The 26,860-nt window shown below is 41.8% G+C and overlaps 1 protein-coding gene across 3 annotated transcripts in view; it reads left to right on the top strand.

Annotated features, from left to right (window-relative positions):
• Positions 1-26,860, top strand: part of SPON1 (spondin 1) — a 383,122-nt gene that overhangs the window by 96,959 nt on the left and 259,303 nt on the right. For all 3 annotated transcript variants that reach the window (XM_077321895.1, XM_077321896.1, XM_077321894.1), the window contains one exon: positions 20,392-20,465. In XM_077321895.1, the coding sequence (XP_077178010.1) occupies positions 20,392-20,465 (74 nt within the window). The remainder of the gene's footprint in view (positions 1-20,391; positions 20,466-26,860) is intronic.

Raw genomic sequence — 26,860 nt, 5'->3', positions numbered from 1 at the left:
ATTGAGGCAGGTAAGGTTCACATGAGAAATTCTACTGACCTGCATGGGTGATAGTCAGCGTGATGAGTGAACTTGCTTTGGGAGAACATCCCAAAGAGTACTCCTTTGACAAACCAATAAAAATTCTCATAGATCTGATGCTCCATTTGTAATATGTCTGAATATTAAAAGGTGGACTCATTTCTATTTCAAGCTAGGAATTTTCAAAGTCTGTCAATCCCGTCTGGTCATCTTGGTGGTCAAAAAGTCACCATTGTGACAGTCCAAATTTGCTTGTAGGTGTCAATTGGCATTATTTAATTTTCTCTTGATGGTACTGTTTCTGTAAAGAAGCCATCCTGTGATAAGAAGGTTAAAAATGTATACATTCTAAGTCAAGGGTGTGACAGGCAAAAATATCTCCCCTTCCTTTTTGTGGAGGTCTAAGTTGCTGATTGATATGAAAAGCAACAGTCCCTGAATCCATTCATTTCTATCCAAAGCTGTAGGTCTATCCCAGATTCTGCTGGGGCAGAATTTATTGACATTGCTAGGAAATACATTTTCAGCCATTAAAATATGGCGTAAGGGATGGTTGTTTACTTTCTTTATATGCTGTTTGCCAACTGTTCACATCTGCTTCTTTCTCCTATCTTTTGGTTCCAATTTTTAAGGCGTCTTTTAAAATGATCCTAGTCAATCAACAATCATAGAGGCAGCATGATGATGTAACATTCAGTTAGATTTGGCTACCTGGCAATAATAAGAGTAAAAACAGGAACCATTTCCCTAATTCAGAACAGCCTTTCTGATGAGATAACATAGCCAATCAGATATGACTACAAGATGCATGACATGGAATCAGAAAGATGGTAAAGATTCTTGTGGGTACTCTGCATGGGTGACGATTTCGCTGGTGCCAAAGTCCTCCTGCGAACAAATGTTCAGATGGCAGACGAATATTTCACAAGAATACTTTTTGGCAAATACCTATCTCTTCCTTTAAATTCTAATATTTTCTCTATTTCAGATGATTCTTTAATATGTAAGTTCCAAGCACACATTAAACAGCAGAAAGTTGAATTCATTCATTTGATTTACTGTGTTCTTTTTCATTTGGAGGTCAATCAGGTAGAGTACATTCTTCATAAACAACTTCTCGTGATTACTTCTCGCCATTCTGCCAGGAGACCAGAGGAGACTACATTGATTAACAAATATTTGGGGAATCTATTCAGAGGTGCACATATAATTTAGCTAGACAACTACTGTAATCATCTATGATGAATTGTAGGAGATAAAACCATAGTATAATAAATCTGTCATATATATATACATATGAAATAAAGCCCATTGTAGATGATACAGTGGGCGCTAACAGAGAGGGAGGTAGATAGGAAGAGAGTGATTAAGATAGAGAGAGCTTGCCATTGGGAAGAGTAAGGGGAGGGGTGGTCCAGTCTGTAAGGTCATGAGGTTGAATATATGTGTTGTGTGGGGGGTTGTGGTGGTGTGGTGAAAAATGAGGGTGAAGGTGTGGAGAGATGGGTGTCAAGAACCTGTGGTTTGGAATGTTAGTTGAGTGTGGGAAAGGACTGACTTTTGGGGATTGGCATAGTGCTTACAGATGAACTTTCAAGATATGTGAAGGGAAAATCAGGCTGGGGACTCTTCATAAGGGAGATTACATGGCAACCAATTCCTCCCAGTTCTGCATTGAACCTTTTGTATGAATTTCCCTTCTTGTGCGAATTAGGCCACAGACACCAAAACACCCCCTGCCCTAATCCACATGGGGCAGTCACAGCAAACACGTGTCCACCCAACTCTTCCTATCTCCATTTTTTACTGTTGATATAACATTATGTGCCCACATGCTTCTTTCACTGTGGCCCCTTAGAAGAATAAGAGCTGTATTTTTGTACCCTGCAGTTTACTACTAAAACGAGCCTCAAAGCAGCTTACAAACACCTTTTCCCTTCATCTCCCCACAGTAGACAACCTGTGAGGGATGTAGGGCTGTGAGAGGTCTGAGAGAACTGGTAATGGGCCGCAGTGATCCAGCAGGCCTAAGGTGTCTCAAAGCAGTTTCCAATTGCCACCCTGATTGGCCTGTAATCAAGCTCGGACACCCCATACATGTGTGCCAAGCCTCTGACTGGCCCTCATTGGGGACATGTCCCCAAAGGGAGAGGCCACTCCCCCATTCAAGGCCACTCGGAGGCTTTTCCCCACCCACATCCTCTTCCTCATCACGAAAAGCTGGCAGAAGGTATGAAGGAAGAGCAGGAGAGGCCATCCGGGCGCACTCTGCTGAAGGAGTGCTACACTCCCTGGCCTCCTGGCCATGGAAGAACAACTTCACTGTGGCCACACTATTATCCCAGGTCTCCTGGCTGGTGAGGGAGGCCATCAGGGTGTATTCCGTTGTGCCATTCTGCCAGGAGACCAGAGGAGGCTTTCTGGGACACCCTGCCACACTGACAAGGGCAGCCTGCCTTGCTGTAAGGCCCACCCTGCTCTACAGGGGTCCTTCCACCTTCCCTTCATCTTCCCTCCTAGCATATATCTATCTATCGGGAATTTCCATAATGCCAGCCTAGCTGAACATGTACCTTCTTCCCCTTCCCTGCCTCAGCCCATAGCTCCTTCTATGGATCAGAGGTGGCAGAAGCTTCTGCCTCAGATCTCTTAGAGGATAATGCACATTCTAGTTTGTTAGCCTGGATTAAGCAGAAAATGGAAAAGAATATCAAAGCCTCTATATCAGAGCCTATCTGTAGCCTTTGAGATTTTGCTAGGCCCTTCATCAGAATGAAATGCCACTCACTCTCCAGTTCTGGATCTGGGAAGATGGCGGCAGGGCAAAGACTCTTCTTCTCTCTCTTGTTAAGAGTCACAAAGAGGTATTCCTCTTGAGACCTAAGCCCCCCTGATGGGCAGTGAATCTGATAATTTTGATTTCCCAGACTCTTCCTCTCTATGGGAAACTATTGGATCAGGAAGAGCCATTAGTAACTACCATGTAGACTCCTCATTTCCCACTGCAAGTTTTTCCAAAACTTCTTCCTAAGGTCCCAGTCATCCTGGAGATCTGTTACAGCAGGAAGGAAGTAGAGGAGCCCGACTACCTAGACATATCTAGACCATCTGGCTAAGGCAGGTTTTTCCCACAAGGGGAAAACTGAGTGAAAATCTCTGGTGAGGACCAAAGCCAACCATCTCATCTCACTCTTCTATTTATTGGCATCCAATGCTACAAGATTGCTACAGAACCTCACTCCTTCATGTTACATATTCATATGACCAGAGAGAGAAAATAGTTGGTTTGTTTTACATTTCAGACCTGATGCTCCCTTTCTTTTTATAAAATTGACATGTTTTTATTTTTTATAAAAACACTAATATCCCTAGAGGTGATTATTACACTTTTCAAAGCCTTGAACTGTGAAAGAGCAAGACAGCTTCCCTGAAATATTGAGTTTTAAGATCTGGTTTATGGGCTGAATCCCACTGAAGGGAGAATTAAATTGATTGTAATGAGAATGGGCTCAGGCCTTTAAAGATCTGTCCTTTCCGATCCACTCTTGAATGAATCCTTCACTCATCAGCAGTGGAAAAAGTAGAGAGGCAGAGGGGAGAAAGTCCTATCGTTTCCTACTTATTAGCTGTTTGCAAATGGAAATCATGGTTAATTTAGGAGTCTGACAGCTGTGGAGCATTTGCCATTCCTCCACAGCTGTCAGTGGCACTCTGGTTTGTTTTACAAACAGATGTTTAATTTTTCTTCAGTGCTGTTGTCAAGGTTTTTTTCTCCTCTTTTATTTCAGAGAAAATTATGAAAGGAAGGAGAAACAGATATAAATTTGATGTTCATGGGTCTGTGTCTTTCCAAAGCATAAATCTAACTATTTAATGATGACATCAGAGAAATTTGGAGATTGCTATGGCTTCAGAACGATTGAACCCAATCTTTTAAAACCACAGTCACCAATTTAATCCAAACTTGGTCATTAACATAAAATGGATGTTTATAAAATGTTTTCTGGACATTTCTTTGAAGGACATCTCTTTGAAGGACAATGTCTATGAATAAGCTATTTAAAATGTAAATCTGCTTTAGCAAAGTTTGAGTTCCTTAAGGCAGGGGTAGTCAACCTGTGGTCCTCCAGATGTTCATAGACTACAATTCCTATGAGCCCCTGCCAGCAAATGCTCATGGGAATTGTAGTCCATGGACATCTGGAGGACCACAGGTTGACTACCCCTGCCTTAAGGTAATGAAATATTTAAGGAAGTGGAAGTATTTATTTTAAACCCTAATAACTTTACATACCTAGAATGCCATTGCAAAACTACTTAAAATGAGGTTATTCCAGTTGTGCAAAGTTTATTATTGTAATATTTTCCAGCATACAAAATATCTTGCCATTCTTATCCTAAATATCAAATTTTGAGATAATTCTGATTACTTCAGTTAACAGGGTTTTTTTTTAATGATTACGAATAAAAAGGCTATCATGATGGGTGGGACACGTGTGGAGAGAGGTACAGGGAATCCTAGGGGACATGTGCATAGCACCTGACACACATTTGCTGTGGGATTCCTGTCAGTGAATTACAGATGATATCAGTATCATTCTAATGAGAGAAAACCTACAGAAAAGGGCAATAAAACCCACACATTAAAAGGACTGCTCAATTGTTTTGTTTTGTTTTTAAGTCCACTCATGAATGAATCCTTCACTCATCAGCAGTGGAAAAAGTAGAGGTGTGGCACTGAATAGCAATTACAATAAATGCCAGGTGGAAAGACAGTGGGAAAGATAAACAAAAAAAGAGGCCCCATCACTGAAAAATGCCTGGTTCTCATCACTTCCCAGCTTCCCTCTGAATTAGTATCTCCAACTCCAGGTGATGCCTTGACCGTTTCTGCATGAGTGATATCTCATGCTTTTGTCTTTTTAAAGTGCTGAATGTTGTGCTCTTTTCTACACCTATTCTAGCCTTTCCAGCTGCAGATTCGAATTACATGTTCACTTACCATGCGATTAATGACTGTCCATTTACAACTATTTCATTTTTACAGGGCTGCCCAGTGGATAATCCCTTGTATTTGTGCTTTTCCCCTCTTGCCATTTTGACTTGTTTGTGCATAGCTCCCTTTTGTGTAATGTTAGTATAGGTCTGAAAAGTACTGAAATCAGCATTGATTTGGGTACTTTTCAGCCTATTCAAACTGAATCATTCATCCCTAGCTGTAACATCTTCAATCCATTAGATTACTGGAGGTAGGCATTTATCTCTCCAGTACTGAAATATCAATCTTTTATCAACAGTAAAGAAACAGAGAGTCTATTTTCATTGACCATCAGTTAGTTCCCTGGAAACAGGCAAATAGCTTAAAAATATATAAGCATCCTCTAAGTGAATAATCTAACAGAAAATTAATGTAATCACTTCATCCCAAAATGACCAAATAACTGATGCTTATTTGACCAAAACAAATGCTTAAGAGACACATTGTATGAGTTACAATGTTAACAATTAGACACTTCATTAGTTCTTCACTAAAACTAACAATTTCTATTGTTTAGTATAGTGGTCCCCAACCTTTTTCAGGCCAGGGACCAGGGGGGAGAGGGAGGCACGAGTGTGGGCGGGTGCAAACGAGCAGGTGCAGCAACTCCACGCCTGCGTGATTGCGGATGCTGGCGCCTGCGACTCCCCCCCTGCAGCGTGGTGATTGCTGCGCAGGGGCCCTGGAGCTATCAGCCGCCAAAGCGGCCGATCACTCACGGCACAGCGAGTGCCGCGTCGCGGGGGGGAGGGAGGTGTGGGAACCAGCGGGTACAAATGCACAGGCACAGAGCTGCCGCATCTGCGCATTTGCGCTCACCAGCGTGCCCGCGCCTCCCTCTTCCCCCATGGCCTGGTACTGAGGGCACCATGGCCTGGTACTGGTCCGCGGCCCCGGGGGTTGGGGAAAACTGGTCTAGTATATTCTAAATCTTTCTTTTTCTGAATAAGTCACAACTTAGGGTCCATGGATCATAAATTTCTTTATGAGAAATCCTGGAAAATATTTGGCACCAAAATTCACCAGGAAGAATTTTAGCACAATTTCTAGAATTCTACTGCATAAATGAGAAGTGGGTCTGAGCTGGGAGGGCACACCACACAATGATTGGTGAAGTGGCCTACACAAGGCATAGATCTGGCCCAGAGTTCAAAGGTACAGGTGTGCCCCTTGACTTTTTTGGTTTTGTTTAGATTTACTGATCACCAAGAAGCCTAACTATGGGCTGACATATCTTGCATTTCCAGCGCTCAGCTGGAATAGCCCTCCTTTGAGTTAGCCACTAACCCCTGAGCCCTGAGTATGCTGAAGAATGCCTGGGAAAAACAATGTTAATCAATGTTAACCATTCGGCAACTGCTGGATGAGCTGAGTCAAGCTGTCAAACATGAAGGGTCTGCGAGGGTCTGGCATGGACTTAGTATTGAAACCCTGGTCACACATAGAGGCCAAGTATCATAGGACCAAATCCTTAGACACCAGTCTAGTATTCAGACCCCCAGCTTGGTGGAAAAGGCCAGAAAAATTGCAGTCACAGAAGACTAGAAATTCAGGGTGGAAGGAGTGACTGTGTTGAGGACTGTACATTATGGATTGCTCCCAAGTGCTCAGAGCTCTTCTGGAAATGGTTCAGGTAGTGATTCACCTTGGGTGCCAGGCTGCAGAATTTAATTAAATGCTAGCTTAAAAATACTATCATATATTATGATTAATATCCTTGAATTGCAATTAAAGAAGAAGAAGAAGAAGAGTTGGTTCTTATATGCCACTTTTCCCTACCCGAAGGAGGCTCAAAGCGGCTTACAGTCGCCTTCCCATTCCTCTCCCCACAACAGACACCCTGTGGGGTGGGTGAGGCTGAGAGAGCCCTGATATCACTGCTCGGTCAGAACAGTTTTATCAGTGCCATGGCGAGCCCAAGGTCACCCAGCTGGTTGCATGTGGGGGAGCGCAGAATCGAACCTGGCATGCCAGATTAGAAGTCCGCACTCCTAACCACTACACCAAAGTAGTGAGTGTAGTGAGAATTACCACAAAGAAGCCCGTGCCCCTTTCTGAATGAGTACTCAAAATTTCTGTGACCACCCTGAAAACACACATAAAAAATTGTGCCCCACAATGTGCCCAATCAGGTCCTTCTGGTTATGTGGCCCTGAGCCAGGGCACATACTGATCCTGCTTTACGGGGCCTCCTAAAAGAATGAGAAATTAGTGCCAACCATACTCCACAAAATCCCAAGTCACAAAGCGGGTAGCCAACCAAGATCCATTTTACTCCCCACGCCCACCCCCACCCCCAGGAAATCCTCAAAGGTGCTCTGAAGTGAGAAAGAAAAACAGTAGAGTGAAGCAGAAGTCCTGAAGGCAGCAATGTGGGATGCTGAAGCCTTGAGAACAGTATCTTATTTCCCCATTATCACCAGTCTAGGGAGTGACTGTGGCTGTATTAGTTACAGCTGTTCCTCAATAAGTACAATCAGGTATGTAATGAGTTACATTTTGAACTGTGACATTCCATTGACTAATACACATTGCTTCAGAAGCTTGTGCCAGAAAGGTAAATGCAGAATAAGGTAAGTGAAACTGGGTAGGTGGAACATCCAGCCCCAAATAATAGGAGGAAGGGGCCCTCAGGCCGCCATCCTTGATGTGAAGGCAGTGGTGTTGCAAAAACATAATACTAGTTCTGTTTTCATTTGTAAAATGTGAAGGGTGTGTTCTCTCTACCTTGAAAGACAATGGCCCAATTCAAATATTAGTTGTGCTATAAGGTTAATGTTTCTGCACACTCCAGTATAAGACTTCACTAGTCTATGAACATCAAGCACATGAATGATGTAATTATTCTTCTCATGCCAGTTCCTGTTGGTTTTAAGGCAACATTGGTGTGAGAAGTACTGCATCATGGAGCAACAACAGACATAATGCTTTATTTCAACACCGAAAATCCAGAGGAGGTAATTTAGCTTGAAAAAGAAAAAAATAACAATATTTAACTAGAAGCGTTTCAGTTTACTGTTAATCTAGGCCAGGATTAGCCGAACCTGGCTATGAATAGTTTGTATACTACCGGTTTGTATTCTGCTACTGCTACGTTTGCATGTTACCAGCAAGCAAAGTAGTTTATCCCCTGCTCTCCACAAAGCCTGCTTCCCTTCTAAATTAATCTCTTAAAGAGGCATCAGAGTTAAAAAGTTAACCATTCATTCAATGTATTGACTCCTACTTACAGAAGTCACGGATATAGACAGGCTTGCCACAGACATAGTGATAGTAGGCATCCTTTTGCATTGTGGGGAGGGGAGAAAATAATTAAAAAGATATTCAGCTGGGGGGAAATGAAGTAGGGAATATTGGGGCAATAAATTATCAAATTGATAAAGAGGTTGTACAGAAATGTTTGTCTACTTTAAATGAAATTAAATCTCCTGGGCCTGATGAATTGCATCTAAGAATGTTGCAAGAATTAGCAGAAGAAATATCAGAACCTTTAGCAATTATCTTTGGAGAAGAAGAGTTGGTTTTTATACCGTTTTTCAATACCTGAAGGAGTCTCAAAGCAGTTTATAATCACCTTCCCTTCCTCTCCCCACAACAAGACACCCAGTGAGGTAGGTGGGGCTGAGAGAGCAGGGAATCAGACCCAGTTTGCCAGATTAGAAGCTGTTGCTCTTAGCCACTACACCATGCTCGTTTCCTGGAGAAGTTCTGACAAAAAAGGAAAGTTCCATTGAACTCGAAGAGGGCAAAAGTAGTTCCCATTTTTTTTAAGAGGGGAAAAGAAATCCCCAACAGCTACCATCCCGTCAGTTTACCTTGGTACTAGGAAAGGTTTTGGAATGGATCATTGAACAGTTCATAGAGGATAATGTTGTGCTTAATCATAGCCAACATGGGTTTCTCAGGGATAAGTCCTGCCAGACTAATCTTATTTCTTTTTTTGATAGAGTAACTAGTTTAGTAGATCATAGAACTATAGAATTGGAAGAGGCCATACAGGCCATCAAGTCCAACTCCCAGGTCAATGCAGGATCAGTCTAGAGCACTGATGCAGGAAAAGTGGTGGACATAATATATATTGATTTTAATAAGGCCTCTGACAAGGTCCTAGTACTGGAAAATTGGACTATAGCCAACAAAATGAATTTTAAAAGGCATACGTGTAAAATATTATATTTGTATAATAATAAAGTGATGCATAGATATAAGATGGGTGATACCTGGCTTGATAGTAGTACTTGTGAGAGGTACTTAGGAATTCTGATGGACATTAAGTTGAATATGAGCCAGCAGTGCAATATGGCAGCTATGAAGGCTAATGCGATATTAGGCTGCATTGCTAGGACCATAGAATCTAGAGCAAGGGAAGCATAATATCACTGTATTCTGCATTGGCTAGATCTCTTTTGGAATATTGTGTCCAGTTTTGGGTGTCGTAGTTCAATGGGGATGTTGACAAATTGGAAATATTCCAAGAAGGGTGACTAGGATGGCTGAGGGGGTGGAATGCATGACTTGTGAGAAAAGGCTGAGAGAGCTGGGTATGTGTAGCTTGGAGAAGAGAAGGGGGTGATATGATAGCTGTGTTTCACTATGTAAAAAGGAGACAGGTTGAAGGGGGGGCAATTTGTTTACTGCAGCTTTAGAGACAAGGACTAGGAGCAATCGGTCCAAATTATGTGAAAGGAGGTCCCACAAATAATAGAAAGTATTTTCTGATGGTGAAGGCTGTTTGTAGATATAATATGCTGCCTTGGAGGGTGGTGGAGTCTCATTTGCTGGAAGTTTTTAGGAGAAGTATGGATGAGCTCCTGTCTGGAGTGTGTGATTTTTAAGTCCCTGAGAAGGTTGGGGGGCTGGACTGGATGGCCATTTGTGGCCTCTTTCAGTACATCTTGATGTCACAGTTACCCTGCTTACCTGATCTCTCAAAACCACATACCTCATCCAATTCAATTGATCTCAAGGTTCCCCTCCTACTTGCTGTCTACCCAAATGCCTTCCCCTCCTTGTGCTATCAAATGTCCCTGCTTTGTCAGTATGCCTTTGCCTTGTGCTACTGTTCTTCAAACTAGGTTGCTGCAGTGTTTTCTGTGCTGGTTGGAATTAAGTATGCACCACACTTATCTATAAAAACAGTTCAGGTCAGCATCCTGATATGCAGATATCACTATGTGAAATATCTACATATCAAGCAGCTGTAAAAGGCATAGTTAGAATGATGTATTGACATGTGAGCAGCCCAGAAATAAATAGGTCAGGAAAACCAATAAGGGTCTTAAGACTGAAGATATATTCCTTAGCTGGAACAAGTCTGAGTACTAGTAACTAATGAAAAGTGAGGTAAATGTTTAGAGGTAGAACAGGGTATGTTTTATGGCTGAAAAAAAGACTGCCAAGGATTTTGTTTATAGGTGGTTTGAAAATGTCATCTTCAAATCTTCCTGAAATAAAGATGTAATATACTCCCTTTTCATACTCCCATGTTCACCTGTGTTAGCCTAGTTTATATATGAAAAGTGTGAATCACCAAGCTCTTAAAATAATAAAATAGGTTTATTATAAATAGAAATACACTTTCTATAGAAAGAGGACAGAGAGAGAGTCATGTCTAACTATATGTTGTTCTTTCATTCTGGATGCAAACAGGGAGGAAATATGTTCAAAGAGTAGGAAGTCTCCAAAGAGCCAATCAAGACACAAGAAGAGATTATTTGAAAAATATCAAGAAGTTCTTAATCTAGCTTAGTTTTAAAAAAGTCTCCAATCCTGCCAGTTGAATATTCTTCACATGCTTTTGAATCATGCACACTACAGATTTTGAGTATTCAAACAATTTAGAAGGGAAGCTCATTTTGTCTCTTGCTAAGAAAATCTGAAGATAATATACTCCCAGGAATGCTTTTATCAGAAATTAATTCCCAAGCAGATATACTTCTGCAGTGTCATTTACAATAAATGGAGTTAATGTGCTATGAATTGTGTTATTTGTACCTATAAGATTCATGGCAAATGGATTCATGGAAAAGGGGAAGCTTTTAATGACTGAAAAGTAGCATTTGGATGTAGCTTGGGAATGAACTACACATCTAAATATGTGTCTCAGAAGTATTTCATTAATATGATATTACTGAATGAACAATGTAAAGATTTTATATTATGTTTATGTTACAGTATTGCAAAATCATAAAGAGGAAGTCCACTTTTCTCCCCTCCCTTGAAACTCCATATATAATCAGGAGAAGCCAGTAAAATCCTTTATATAAGTAACATACTATCTCCTGCTGCTAAACATTTTTATATATTTTGAAATATAAGATGTTCCTGATTCTTGTATATCTCACAAATGCTTCATAGGGAAATTATATAAATAAATATAAATTATGTAAGTTATATGAATCAAGTCCGTTGTACTTGTAAATACAATGTACGCTAGGTATGCTTTTGGGGCCAGGGAAGGCTTCCTTCCCCCTCCCCCCCACCGGCAGTGGCATGGCCTTTCCCCTGGGCCCAGAAGCGTACCCGTGGCCTCCTCGAAGGCTGGACTCTGAGGCGTTGTACAATTTTGAAGTCCCACCTCCAAGACTCGAGGAATATTTCCAACCCAGGGGCCAATGGCCCCTGTTTCCTATCCTGGACTCAACCCACCCCCCTTAGCCTTAGCGAATTATTTATACCACTCCTTGAACGGTTTACAGATATAAATGACATAATGAAATGGGATAAAATCCATACAAGTTTGAACAGTATCTCATAGTAATCGATCTGCTGTTATAAAAGTGGACTGATTTAAGGTTATTGGTGGAATCAGACTGTCCCTTGTATTGGCAGTGTTGTAGGTAAAACATAAATCAGTGCACATTACACATGCACTACATATTATATTATTTGAGCTAGTATCATATTGATTACAGTGCTTAGCAATGATACCTTGCATTGATCCCTTCCCTTTTTCCCACCTATTTTGGCTACCTTTTTTAATGCCCTGCTGAAAGGCTGGAGTGACTGCAAGCCATTTCAGTGGTCTACTTTGCTTTCTCCCCTTCCAAACAGAGGGAAGGAAAATGAACAGGGTTCCAGTGTCCTAGGAGAGGGGGAAGGAGCTCAGGCAGGGTTGGGAGAATCTGGCAAGGAGGATAAGAAGGTGGCAGAGAGGGGCATCAAAGGAGCATTGGGTAAGATTGCACAGCTACCAGCTGCAGAGGAAAAAAGGAGAGAGGTGCAGCCAAGACACAGACCAAGAACAGGGTGCAGGGACAGGTGTGTGTGTGTCAGAAGACATGCAGTCAGAAGCAGGGAGGGTGGAGGACATGGCAGGGATAGTTGGAGGACTGCCAGAGGAGAAGGGGCACCAATGGGGAGACAAACTGCAAGAAAGAGAAGCAGCACCTACCGGGAAGATACAAGAACCAGAGGCAATAAAGGTAATACAGAAAAAGTGGTGGGTATGGGTCTGATAGAGGGTCCCGAGAGGGTCCTGAAACTGGAGCACACAGTGGCAAAAGTGTCAAGGAAGGTAAAAAAGGTAAACAAAACAGGTGAAAAAAGGGAAAGCATTGATACAAGGTATGAATTGCAAAGCACGCATGGGATGGAGTTTGATCAGGCAGGAGGGCCAGGTGATGCAGTGTAAGGCTGGAATGGCTGCATGACATTTCATGGTTCCCTTTTGCTTTTCTCTTTTAAGAAGCAAAATGCTGCTAAATTTAGATGGCTGGCAGCCATATCTGCGGTCCTTTTCACTCCCCCTCTTCCATGTGGAGGGAAATGAAATGGACCCCCAAATTCAGCATTTCTGATTATTTCTGAATCCAAATACCATACCTGTATTGCGATTTGGGAATATAAAGAAATAGTGATATTTTTCAGGTTCAGTATACCTGAACCACCAAACTAGTTCTTTTCTACTGGACATTCTGGGCATTGAGCAAACACCACCAGCTGAGATCCAGAAGACAGCAAGAATCCTGTGAATCCTGCAATTCCCAAGAACTTGGCTAGATTTCAAACTGTGGAACACCATCTACCAGTCAAATACCAGTCAAATAAGTGACAATGATTAATAACACAACTATTAATAATTAGCATTTATACAGTGAGCTAAATCAGCAAGTAATTCACTTACATACCAATTCTTATAATTAGGATAGGTCAGTAAAACCATCTGTAAAACACAAGGAGATGGGAGGCTGAAATAGAATGACTTACGTAAGTCCATTTTAGGGTTTCATAGCAAAAATGAGATTTGAACCAAGGATTTTGAAGGGCACAGCTCAGTCTCTTGGCCACTAACCTACATGGACCAATACATCTGGATTTTCTTTGGATCCAGTTATCTTTTATCAGCAACTGCATTTCTCTGGAAAGTGTGTGCAGTCCCAACCACCACTATGGCCAGCTGATAAAATGCCACTGACATCACCTTTAACCTCTTCTACTGACAGCATCTGATTAATTTCAGGTTATCTCAGTAATTACAAACTCCTGACCTTTTTCACTCATTAAATATTTAAAATATAAAACTTTGGATTTGATGCTTTTCAAGAGGAAAATGTACTCCTTGCTGTGTGTTATTCCTTTGAGCTTTCTCATAGCTCTCTCTTTTTGGTGAAGAATTTTATGTGTAGAACTGCCACATTCTTTTAGCAATCCATCACAGTTTGATATCAACCACTCAACAGTGCTTTACATGGTCAACAAGTTGTACCGTGGGTGATCTTGTAGCAGATATTATTTATCCAGTACAAATACAGCAGATTTTCAGGGAGGTAGCAATGGAGATGATCTTTGTATATGAAAAAATGCAACGTATATAGCAGACCCGAGATATGTAGTGAAAGTGATAAGATACAAAGATTAAGAGGGGTACAGTCTTTTACTGTAACTGCCTACAAGATTAAGTGGAAACTCTGAGAGCTTTTGTCCTTTGTGGAGATATTGGTATTTCTGTGTGTGTGTGACCAGATTTGCAGAAAAATGTGAAATATATTTTAAAAAATACATTAGGGGGTATAGATTCAAATAAATCTGTGTTGGTCTTAAAGGTGCTACTGGACTCTGATTTTATTAGGGGGGTATAAAAATGATAAAAGAAGCACTTGCAGAAATATTACTATTGGGGGGATTCATTGGGGCCAGGCCTGACTAGGGTTGCCGAATCCAAGATGGGAAATTCCTAGGGGCTTTTTGCACGCCTTCAAAATCGCACAATGGTTGCTAATTGAAAACGCTATTGATTTGCCATAACGCACGACGTCGCCGACAATCTGCCACACACCTGAAACCAATCTGCAAAAAGCGCTTCCTTGTAGCGCTTTCAGGGAAATCCCCAAAAGTGGATTCACCCTCCGGAAAGCGATACAGTCCTGCAACCAATCTGCAACACTAGCGGGAAAGTTCTGTGCGTTACCATTGTTGCGGTTTCTGCAAAGTCCCGCCCCCTGGCTCTTTCCTCTGATCTTCCGGCGAAGCGATCGCCATTTTTTTTTCTCCGAGCGAGCGGGGATAAACGCACCAGCGAGCCTCTTCTGTTTAGAGGCTTCCCTGGCTTCAGTCCTTCCCCTTTAGTCACTAAGCACAAACCACAGAAAAGCCCGTTTGCTGATGTATTTTCCCATTAATTTTTACACATTCATTCAGCCGAAAATCGGGCCCGTGAGAGAGGGGGGGGGATTTTTTTTTTTCACTCCGAGGCAGCGTGGCAATGATCAAATGATCAAACAACAGCTCAAACACACCAGGCAGCTGGATGGGTCTCTCCGTTGCAACGAATCTACCCAGATTCGTTGCTATGGGTCTGTTTTTTTTTTTTTAAACCTTTCTTAAAGGGAAAGGGGCTGTTTGGGAGCATGCTAACGGCTGCCCATTGGCTGCTTGACGGCCAGGGGCGGGACAGCTCGGCAATAGCGCTTCCTTTCTAGCGATTTCTGCCGAGACCGGAAGCCTGTGGGAAACGCTACAAAACGCAACTGGATTCCACCACAAAGGCAGGTATGCATAACGACGAATTCCACTACTTTAAATGGCGATTTTTCATTCAGTGACCAATTTGCAACAAAGATCCCGGTGCGTAAAGCCCCCTAGAGATGTTGAGGTAGAGTCTGTGGAGGAGAGAGGAGAGACCTCTGCTGGGTATAATGCCATAAAATCCCCGCCCAACAAAGCAGTCATTTTCTCCAAAGGACAAATCTCTGTTGTCAGGAAATAAGGTGTAATTCCAGGAGATCTCCAGGCTGACTCCCTAGGCCTGGCAGCAACCTCTGGTACAGGGGAAAGTGAGGGGAAGACCTACAAGTCTTTGAGAGTTTCCTACCACAAAACCAGGCCACAGTTTTTCTAGGTGGTGGCTGCTGGAAGGAAAGGGAAACCTGTACACAAAAGGGTAGATCAGTGTAGGTTGCTTGTTGGGTAAGAAAGAGAGAACAAAACAGGAAAAGGAAAAAGGAAATCATAGAGGGTGGGAAATGAAATGCTTCCCACAAATCCTTGAGAGTTAACCCTTGTGTTTTATCATTTCATATTGTTTTTCATTGTTTTAATGTTTTAGGTGAACCATCCTGGGAGCTGTTATCAGGTGGAAAGACAGCATAAGATGTTTGAAATAATATTAGTGTGTAACCCTGCTGTAAACCTGGAAAAGAAAATAATGATTGCAATTGAACAAATCCTTCTATGCATTTGTACAAACTTCAGTAGTTGCTCTTATCCACAGCTACTACTCTATTCACATTTTAAAATTTGCAAGCTTTTAAACACTTAAGCAAGCCTGAAATCCTTGTGCAGAAAAACATGTACTTATTTTTCATACTTAAAACACTTCAAGGTTTTGCACCTGATTTCTTATAATGAACATTTATTATAATAGAGCTTGTAGAAGCAAGTCTAATCAGAACAGCAAGAGAGGAAGCGAGAAAGAGAGAAACAATAACTTTATAAGCTTCTATACTATTATTTGAAGAACATTAGCTCTCATATAGCTACTGTTTTGAGATTCATAGCTTGATGCCTCCTTTTATTTGACCTATAGAAACCTTGCACATGTAGCTGAATTACAAACAAGGCTTATGTCTTCTTCCTGAAACCCGTGCTTGTAGGTGATTTGTATATTGCAGCTTTTTAATGAATCCTATTAAATCTGATATACAATATTTTTGCGAAATGTCATTTTTTCCAGTACTGAGGTTTGGGTCCAATAATAATTTCCCTGAATGGGATTTCCAATTGCAAAGCATGCCTCCTTCTTCCCGCTACAGAAAAAAAGACCTCCCAGATGCTGTTTTTGGGGGCAAGAGAACAACAGAAAAGCCTGAGGAGGGAGACAAAGGTCTGTCATAAGGGTGGAGAAATGACAATATTTATTTGCAAACTGCAGATTTAGTTAAAACAAAACTGATTTCCAATTGTTAATAAAATACTGGTAACATGATACAACAAAAAGTAGTACCCAGCACAAGTAGACAAATTATGTTATTGACCCATGCTGGTCAAGTGCTGGTAAAGCAGTAATGCCCCTTAATGGTTCTAATTCCAGCTGCCTTCCCAAAGTTGTGTGATTCTCCCAACTCTGCCCATGATTACCACCCACTGATGGCTGAGTACTGCCTCCTGACTTACCTAACCTTCTGCACTCCCATTGTATTGTTATAGTTTGTACCTATGTTACAATTAGTGTTCACGTTATTCATGTTGTATGAAAATCGTTATGAAAACTAAGTTCTACGTAACATTTCTATGTTTTATGTCAACCGCCCTGAGCCTCAGGGGAGGGTGGTAGATGGATGGATGGATGGATGGATGGATGGATGGATGGATGGATGGATGGATGGATGGATGGATGGATGGATGGATGGATGGATGGATGGATGGATGGATAGATAGATAGATAGATAGATAGATAGATAGATAGATAGATAGATAGATAGATAGATAGATAGATAGATAGATAGATAGATAGATAGATAGATAGATAGATAGATAGAGTGAAAGGTAAAATTGTTCAATTTCACAAACAAGTATTTATTCCTTTTGCCATAATGAGTTTTTTGACCTATCCTAGCTTTTGCTGTTTAAATGAAAAATAATGAAAATGTGGTAAATATTATTGTTGGATTTGCCAGAACCCTCTGATATGATTGATCCCTTAATTGTTTTGAGATATTTTTCAACATATGTGTTTATTATTATGGCAGATAATCTATAGCTTTGGTGCTGCGTTTCTCATTAACTAGGCCTCCAGGAATAGCCATCTTCATTTGGGGGCAGGATCTATTTGTCATGGTCAAGTGGCAAAGGAAGAACTAGTTGAAACTTAATTCAGAAAGGATGGACATCCTGCTGCGTGTCAAAGCTTAGGTTCATGTTCATTTTGCGCTGCCTGCCAATGGGATTGGTTTGTCATTCTCATTCTCATTCATAGAGAAGCCTGGGAGTATTAGTGGATATAGCTCTTTTGCTTGAAAAGCAGTTGAGAGGGGGGGTCACAAGAAATGTTCTTTTCAGGCAACATCTGCTTCAGAGGTTGGCTTCTTCCCAGGACCCAGCTAACCTAGCCACGTTAATCCATTTGGCAATAACCTAACCACAAGCTGAATTATTGCAATAAACTCAACATGCATTGAAGAACATTCAGAAACGTCTGCTAAATGTGGCAACCCATTTGTTAGAATGAGCTGATATACAACTCAAATATTTCATGACTGTAAAAACACTACCCCCTTCAAGGATCTCTGACTTGTTGTGGCAAGGGGGCTTGGTAGCTCAGTGAAGCTATGAGCTATGCCGTGCAGGGCCACCCAAGACGGACAGGCCATAGATGAGAACTCTGACAAAAGGTGATCCACTGGAGAAGGAAATGGCAAACCACTCCAATATCTTTGTCATGAAAACTCTATGGACAGTTCCAAAATGCAAAACGATATGACGCTGGAAGATGAGCCCCTCAGGTCGGAAGGTGTCCAATATGCTACTGCGGATGAGCAGACGGCTAGTATGAGTAGCTCCAGAATGAATGAAGCAACTGGGCCAAAGCCGAAAGGGTGCTCAGTTGTGGACGTAACTGGAGGTGAAAAGACAGTCTGATGATGTAAAGATTTTTATTCCATAGGAACCTGGAACGTCAGATCCATGAATCAAGGCAAGCTGAATGTGGTCAAACAAGAGATGACAAGACTGAACATCGACATTTTAGGAATCAGTGAACTAAAATGGACAGGAATGGGTGAATTTAATTCAGATGACCATCAGGTATACTACTGTGGACAAGAATCTTGCAGAAGAAATGGAGTAGCCTTCATAATCAATAAGAGAGTAGGAAAAGCAGTCTTGGGATACAATCCCCAAAATGACAGAATGATCTCAGTTCGAATCCAAGGCAAACCATTCAACATCACAGTAATCCAGGTCTATGCCCCAACCACTGCTGCTGAAGAAGATGAAGTTGACCAGTTCTATGAAGCCCTACAACATCTTCTAGAAGCAACGCCAAAAAAAGATGTGCTTATCATCATGGGGGATTGGAATGCTAAAGTGGGAAGCCAAAAGATAACCGGGATAACAGACAAGTTTGGCCTTGGAGTACAAAATGAAGCAGGGCACAGGCTGGTAGAATTTTGTCAAGAGAATACAATGGTCATAGGAAACACTCTTTTCTAACAACCCAAGAGATGACTCTACACATGGATATCATCAGACGGTCAACACAGAAATCAGATTGCCTATGTGCTCTACAGCCAAAGATGGAGAAGTTCTATTCAGTAAAAACAAGACCAGGAGATGATTGTGGTTCAGATCATCAGCTTCTTGTTGCAAAATATAGGCTTAAATTGAAGAAAGTAGGGAAAAACTCAGGTATGAAGAAGAACAAGAAGAAGAAGAAGAAGAAGAGTTGTTTCTTATATGCCACTTTTCCCTACCTGAAGGAGGCTCAAAGCGGCTTACAGTCGCCTTCCCATTCCTCTCCCCACAACACACGCCCTGTGGGGTGGGTGAGGCTGAGAGAGTCACTGCCCAGTCAGAACAGTTTTATCAGTGCCGTGGCGAGCCCAAGGTCACCCAGCTGGTTGCATGTGGGGGAGTGCAGAATTGAACCTGGCATGCCAGATTAGAAGTCCGCACTCCTAACCACTACACCAAACTGGCTCTCCACCACACTGAACGAAATCATATCCCTGACGAATATACAGTAGAGGTGACAAATACATTTAAGGATCATTTAATAGATCTGATAGACCGATTGCCTGAAGAACTATCGACAGAGGTTCACAACATTGTACAAGAGGTAGTAACTAAAATAATCCCAAAGAAAAAGAAATGAAAGAAAGCAAAATGGCTGTCTGAGGAAGCTTTACAAATAGCTGAGGAGAGAAGGGAAGTGAAAGGCAAGGGAGAAAGAGAAAGATACACCCAACTGAACGCTGAATTCCAGAGAATAGCTAAAAGAGATAAGAATGCCTTCTTAAACGAACAGTGCAAACAAATAGAAGAAAACAATTGAATGGAGAGGACCAGAGATCTTTTCAAGAAAATTGGAGATATGAAGAGAACATTTCATGCAAAGATGGGTATGATAAAGGACCAAAATGGTAGGGACCTCACAGAAGCAGAAGAGATTTTTAAAAGGTGGCAAAATTATACAGAGGAACTATATCAGGAATATCAGGAAATATTTATATTTTGAGGATTACCTGAACTAAAAAAAAAAAAAAAAGATCAGATTGTTGGGCTTTTTTTGCAAACCCCTATTGGATTTAAAATAAATAAATGCACTTTTATCCAACCTCATTAGTTTTTCTCTGATTTTTGTTATAAGCAAGATAACTACGTTGTAGAATATATTTATTTATTAAAACTCTGGTGGGAAATTATCATGCTGAATTAACACCTTGATTTTTTCTTTATTATTAAATACCGAATAGACATTTCAGTAAACATCTTCTATTGGATTTTAACATTTTTTGTTACACCAGATGGACATTATAGAGATTGCCTAAAGTGTTTGTTCTCCTCCTCTGATTTTGAACTAGAAGCTTTAAGTGGCCACAACCAGGGAACACTCAGGGAATCATCTAGGAGGGATGCCAGATGGATGGGGAGGAAAGACCTGATCACCATGCCAGGGAGATTAAGTACTTCCACATTCATTGCAGCCTACATAGTAGATTATTATTTAGAACCCCCTGCTCCTTTATTTGGGTTCTGCTTGCAAAGTCCATAGAGGAACTGTTTGATAAGTATAATTTAAAGAATGCTCCTCACTTTCCATGTAGTGTTTTTGAATTAATTTCTTAACAGCTTTAATGCATTTCACAAACACTGTGTTTTCATGTCTTCAACAGGGCAAGTATTGTGCAAAAGAGAATTATTTATTTTCAAGATGAAGGATCTCTCACGAAGAGGCTATGTGAACAAGGTATGATAAACATAATTCATTTCCCTTACTCTGATTGCATTCTCCCCTTCCTAATTTGATCCACTAAAATAGGTAATCAAAGTACAGCTCAGACATGTCTTGGCATTTATGTCGGGTAGTTTGGATTACAAGGCAGCTGAAGCTAAGCAATTTTAAATCCTATTGATTTCAATTGGAAAAAGAACTGTTGAAATCAAAACTATTTAACTTTGGCTTTCTTTTAAAACAGGGCACATTACGGCTTGAAGTCTGTCTTCTGAACTTTTAAAAAATTACCACTCCCATCATTCTATCTTTGCTAAGATAATAGGACACTGTTCCAGGCCCATCTAGTTTTATCTCCCTTCATTTTCGCAGTCAACCATGAGACCCCTGTACTCATCTGTGTAGGCCTCAGCTTCATTGATATTTATTCTTCACTGGAATTTATTTCCAAGAGTGATACAATTCTGCCTGTACTCCAACATTGCCAACTCTAGATCAAGAAATTCCTAGAAATTTGGAGAGAAGCCTGGGGAGGAATCTCAGTGGGTTATATTGTTGTACAGTCCACCCTCAAAGCAGCTGTTTGTTTATTTTTTCAGGGAAAAACCACTCTTCTTTTTCTTTGCCATTTTAAAATCCCACACTGGACTGCTTTTTTTGTGTGGGGGGGGGAGGTGATTTTTACTTTACTGTCCACTGACTTTACTGTCCACTGTTTCCATTTGAAACTTCATATAGCTCTTCTTGGCCAATGCCAGAAGACAGCTCTGCCTCCCACCTGTTCCAACCATAAGTATGAGGACATGATTCCATTCTGCTGCAGGGAAATACTTCTGTACCCATGCATGGCAGAGTGCCACATATATCACACCTGTATCCAGAGTGGCTGGGACCCACAACACTTAGTCACCACCATTGTCTAGTTTGTCACCCCCAAAGGGAGTACTGTTGACCACTAGAGAGAGGGTTAAGAGGCCCACAGCAGGGAAAGGCAGCAGGAAGAGGAGGCCCCCTCATTCATGAGCTAGACTGGGCACTGGACTCTGCAGTGCAGGCAGGCCCTGAGGGGGTGCCAATTCTCATACAGGACAGGCTGTGGACAGGCATCAATGAGAGGTTGCATCATCTCTGTGAGGAGCAGGAGGACAAACTGACCTTCATAGGTTACCTCTGGCTCAAGGGCAGAATCACCCTCTTGTTCAGTAGAAGCATGCCCTATGCAGAGAGGTGCATTTAGTTCCAGAGCCATGGACACAGCCAGAGGAAACAATAGGTGGAAGAAGCTGGGAAGGAGGGCGAGGGCAGCAGAGGCAAGCCTGAATTCCCAGTTCTGATAAAAGTTGTAAAATGGGAGGTCAGCAGCAGCACTGTGGTGGTCAGGATGATTTTGCGAAGGTGATAGTAAGGGAGTACCTTGCAGAGTTCCCAGAGCCTGCAACTTCTGACCCCCTTGAGTACTAGGTGCACAATAGTATCATATGGTAAGACCTTGCTAATGTGGCCATTAGTCTCTTTTCTCTCTTGCATTGCCCTCCCTCCAGTGTGCAGAGTTCTCCCACCCGGGAAATATCCACAGCATTTACCATTCATGCCTGGACCCAGCCTGGGTGGCTGAATTGACCTTCCTGTATGTTAACCTCCCCCTGCTAGTCTATCCTGTTCTGGACCTGGCAAAGTAAGGTCATGCACAGGTTCTGGTCCTTCCGCATATCCCCCTATTCCTTCTCCTCTCTCAGTGATCCGGGCATGCAGCCCAGGAGCCATGTTCCTGGCTCTTGGGTGATAGCCTTACAACTGTACAGGAGGCTCCCAGGGTCAGATGGGGTAGATGGAATTCATATCCACCCATCAAGGTGGTCAGGGTCTGCTTCACACTCACATGGTAGGAGGGTGGATCCTAGGAGATGCAGCCACCTGCGACTGTACAGGTGGCTCTTGGGCTTGCGTGGGGTGGGCTAGTTGGCTCTGTAGACATCTGGTTATCTGAGAGTGGGTGAATCTGGCCAGGGATATGGTGATGGTAATCAACCTGCAGTAATACTGGTGAAAGTCCCACCTACTTCTGGGGGAGGATGGGATGGAGGTTCTATTCATATCAGGGAGATCTGCAGCAAGTTGGATGCCTCTAGCTCATGTAGGGTCCATTCTACACTCTCCTGTCATTTTCCCAGAAAGTGATTTCCTGGGGGCACCTTCTTGGGGCAATAAGTTGAACCTCCCAAGTCATATTTTTACCAAAACGAGTGGACATGTAGAGGAGAATCACCTGTGATCTCTGGTAAGTTTGGAGTTCCTAGAATATCAGAGGAAGGGATGCCCCATGGCCTCCTCAATTTCCTGAATTGGTTCATTTTGGTGAAGCCATTTTGGTTTGTATTCAAGTTTGGTTTGGGATGGCTCCCGAACTCAAACCTGAATGGAACCACTTTTTTCCAATTCATGCCCATCATTAAGTGAGAGCCTATTTTTGGTGTGCCATTTATTTACATCATTTTTTTCAGCAATCTTTGCTGAACAATCCAGGGATTGTTCATGATGACTATGTGAGCCACACTGAAGGGTCCTTGGCCTTTAATGCACCTACATAGATAGGCATGTTGATTTTTTGCATTAAGGTTGCTGTAGAATTTACATTGTTTGAAAAACAATGATTAAAAGACAAAGTCCACATGTAGATTTTGGAGAACACTATAAGTAAAGGTCTTTGCTAGAAACTTTTGCTACATCCCTATATATGCAATCAGTTTCAAACTGGTTAATTTAAGAGAATGATTTCTTCAAACCTTCTTTAATGAAGTATTCAGCTGAGAGGACACTGTACAGAAGCACAAATGGATATCCTTCTGATGTGTAACTTTATTTTAATGTAAATCCAAATGGCATAATTTTATGCATAAATATTCCAGAGAATAGTTTACAAACCTCCATGGAAAGGAACAATAATTTTCTTGTGTAGCAACGCAGAGCTAATTGTTGCAGGATGATCTTGCTCCTGTCGTCTTTCAGTCTTTGAATTTGGAAGATCAATGATATGAAATATATGGGCTTCATTTTTCCTTGAATACAAGAATCCTGGATCAGCATAATCTGGCCTTGACTCTGATCAGTTTTTGTTGTTGTTATATATATATATACATATACGTATACACACATACACACTGAAGTGTGTGCTGTAAGATACGACATATTTGACATGGGTCAGGTTTTTCTCTTTCTTAGACCATTTAGAAATGCAGATTGCACTCATTTTCAAACCGCTCTTTATGCTATGAATGGAGAATATGCTTAATGAAGCTACCCGAGCAAGTTATATAAAGTGAAAAGAGACATCTGTTTCATTTTATTAGATAAAGACAAATTGAAAGAAGCATGGAAGGTGCTTATGGGTGTATGTTATGAGTGTTTCCAGTATATACTTACATAAAAATGCTGAAGCAACTCTTGTTTAAAGCAATAATTTGTTTAATATTAGCATGTATATAAGGTATTTGTTTTAAATCATGTTTTGGATGCTAATCTTAATACAACTGGAGGTTGATAAGTCATTGCCTTGCAGGGGGATACTGACCGCCTAATAAGGACAGTGACAACCATAATTTGGCGTAAAATATTTGGCCACAGCCTTTATTCAACATTGAGCATGGCAAGCATGGGAAGAGAAATTTGCCCTCTTGTGGTCAGCTGACCACAAGGCAGCCCATCACAGCCTGCCCCTCAACAGGTTGCATTGGCTATCCAGCCCAGAATCCCCTGTTGCCATACCAACACAGACACTGCCCAGAATTCCAGGGCTGAGAGTTCTCTCCCACCAGCCAGGTCCCTGTTGCCGTTCCTCCCCCACAGCAGCAATGGCCCCCTTTAGATGAGTCTTGGGGGCTTTTTGTTTCTGTTCTGATGGGATGAAATAATCTCCATTTCCACTTTGAGAATTGTTTGCTTGAAAGTGCCTCCAATAATTATTACCCTCAGTACCAGAATCTTCAGTATCAGGCCCAAACTAGACATGGGTCTACATCTAAAGAGAAGTAGGTATATTTTGTTTTTTGTAACAAAAATATGAAGCATATTTAAGGGCAGCTAAATTCTGGCCCCTTTGCTGGCTGACCTTACTGTGCTCATATCTTTGCCCAACTTCAGTATTAAAAGTGAGCTTGTGATACATTTCTGAAACATATATTGCTTTCCATCAGTAGACTGACAAGTTTATGTAACCATGTTGCACACTAGTACATGTTGGTTTTATTTATTTAAAATATATATATGTTGCCATTCTGCAATGCCCAAGATAACTCACAAAGTACAAATGTATACAGGTTAAAACACTAAATGAGATCAAAGCCACAGCAACTAAACTCGTCTGAAATGGCAACTCCTGAAAGAAATATCCCCATCAGCTGCCAAGCAGATTCATTAATTAGTTGCTTCCACCCAAGTGTGTTAGAGTAATTCCATTTTGTATATTTTACAGAAGAGTGAGAGTGTGGGAGTTTTTTGCACTGTATCTAGCAGATTTTTCCAAAGTGTGGGTGTGTTTAATGAAAATGAGTCTGCACGGGCTATAGAGGTCTAAAGGTTGGCACCTGAAAATATCACTTGGTTTATAGGCTCTTATGTGTAATGATGGTGCAGTAGTTAAGCTGGCCCCAGACTGTGAAGGGCACCTTGAATTGTGTCTGGAAACAGGTAACCAGTGAAACTACCAGATCATCACATGTATAATATCATAGCACTGACATAGCACTGGATGGAGAGTGAGGGGGGAATGAGAATTTATGTATTCCATCCTGCTGTTGTTATTGTTGTTATGTGCGAAGTCGTGTCCGACCCATCGCGACCCCATGGACAATGATCCTCCAGGCCTTCCTGTCCTCTACCATTCCCCGGAGTCCATTTAAATTTGCACCGACTGCTTCAGTGACTCCATCCAGCCACCTCATTCTCTGTCGTCCCCTTCTTCTTTTGCCCTCGATCGCTCCCAGCATTAGGCTCTTCTCCAGGGAGTCCTTCCTTCTCATGAGGTGGCCAAAGTATTTGAGTTTCATCTTCAGGATCTGGCCTTCTAAAGAGCAGTCAGGGTTGATCTCCTCTAGGACTGACCGGTTTGTTCGCCTTGCAGTCCAAGGGACTCGCAAGAGTCTTCTCCAGCACCAGAGTTCAAAAGCCTCAATTCTTTGACGCTCGGCCTTCCTTATGGTCCAACTTTCGCAGCCATACATTGCAACTGGGAAGACCATAGCCTTGACTAAACGCACTTTTGTTGGCAGGGTGATGTCTCTGCTTTTTAGGATGCTGTCTAGATTTGCCATAGCTTTCCTCCCCAGGAGCAAGCGTCTTTTAATTTCTTTGCTGCAGTCCCCATCTGCAGTGATCTTGGAGCCCAGGAAAATAAAATCTGTCACTATCTCCATTTCTTCCCCATCTATTTCCCAGGAATTGAGAGGGCCGGATGCCATGATCTTTGTTTTCTTGATGTTGAGTTTCAAGCCTACTTTTGCACTCTCCTCCTTCACCCGCATCAACAGGCTCTTTAGTTCCTCTTCACTTTCTGCCATTAGAGTGGTATCATCTGCATATCTGAGGTTGTTGATATTTCTCCCTGCAATCTTGATCCCAATTTGTGACTCCTCTAATCCCGCATTTCTCATGATGTGCTCTGCATACAAGTTAAATAGGCAAGGCGACAGTATACAGCCTTGCCGAACTCCTTTCTCAATTTTGAACCAGTCAGTGATTCCATGTTCAGTTCTCACTGTTGCTTCTTGACCTGCATATAAATTTCTCAAGAGACAAATAAGATGCTCTGGTATTCCCATCTCTTTAAGAACTTGCCACAATTTGTTGTGCTCCACACAATCAAAGGCTTTAGCATAGTCAATGAAGCAGAAGTAGACGTTCTTCTGGTACTCCCTAGCTTTCTCCATGATCCAGCGTATGTTGGCAATTTGATCTCTAGTTCCTCTGCCTCTTCGAAATCCTGCCTGTACTTCTGGAAGTTCTTGGTCCACATATTGCTGGAGCCTAGCTTGTAGGATTTTGAGCATAACTTTGCTAGCATGAGAAATTAGTGCAATGGTGCGGTAGTTTGAACATTCTTTGGCATTGCCCTTCTTTGGGATTGGAATGTAAACTGACCTTTTCCAATCCTGTGGCCATTGTTGAGTTTTCCAAATTTGCTGGCATATTGAGTGTAGCACTTTTACTGCATCGTCCTTTAAGATTTTGAATAGTTCAACTGGAATGCTGTCACCACCACTAGCTTTATTGTTGCTCAGACTTCCTAAGGCCCATTTGACTTCACATTCCAGGATGTCTGGCTCCAGGTCAGTAACTACCCCACCGTGGTCATCAGGGATGTTAAGCTCGCTCTTGTATAGTTGTTCTGTATAATTTTGCCACCTTTGTTTAATCTC

The sequence above is a fragment of the Paroedura picta genome, chromosome 2, assembly GCF_049243985.1.
Source record: "Paroedura picta isolate Pp20150507F chromosome 2, Ppicta_v3.0, whole genome shotgun sequence".
NCBI lineage: Eukaryota > Metazoa > Chordata > Lepidosauria > Squamata > Gekkonidae > Paroedura > Paroedura picta.
The sequence above is the reverse complement of the archived record's forward strand: the minus strand, read 5'-3'. Positions and strand labels throughout refer to the sequence as shown.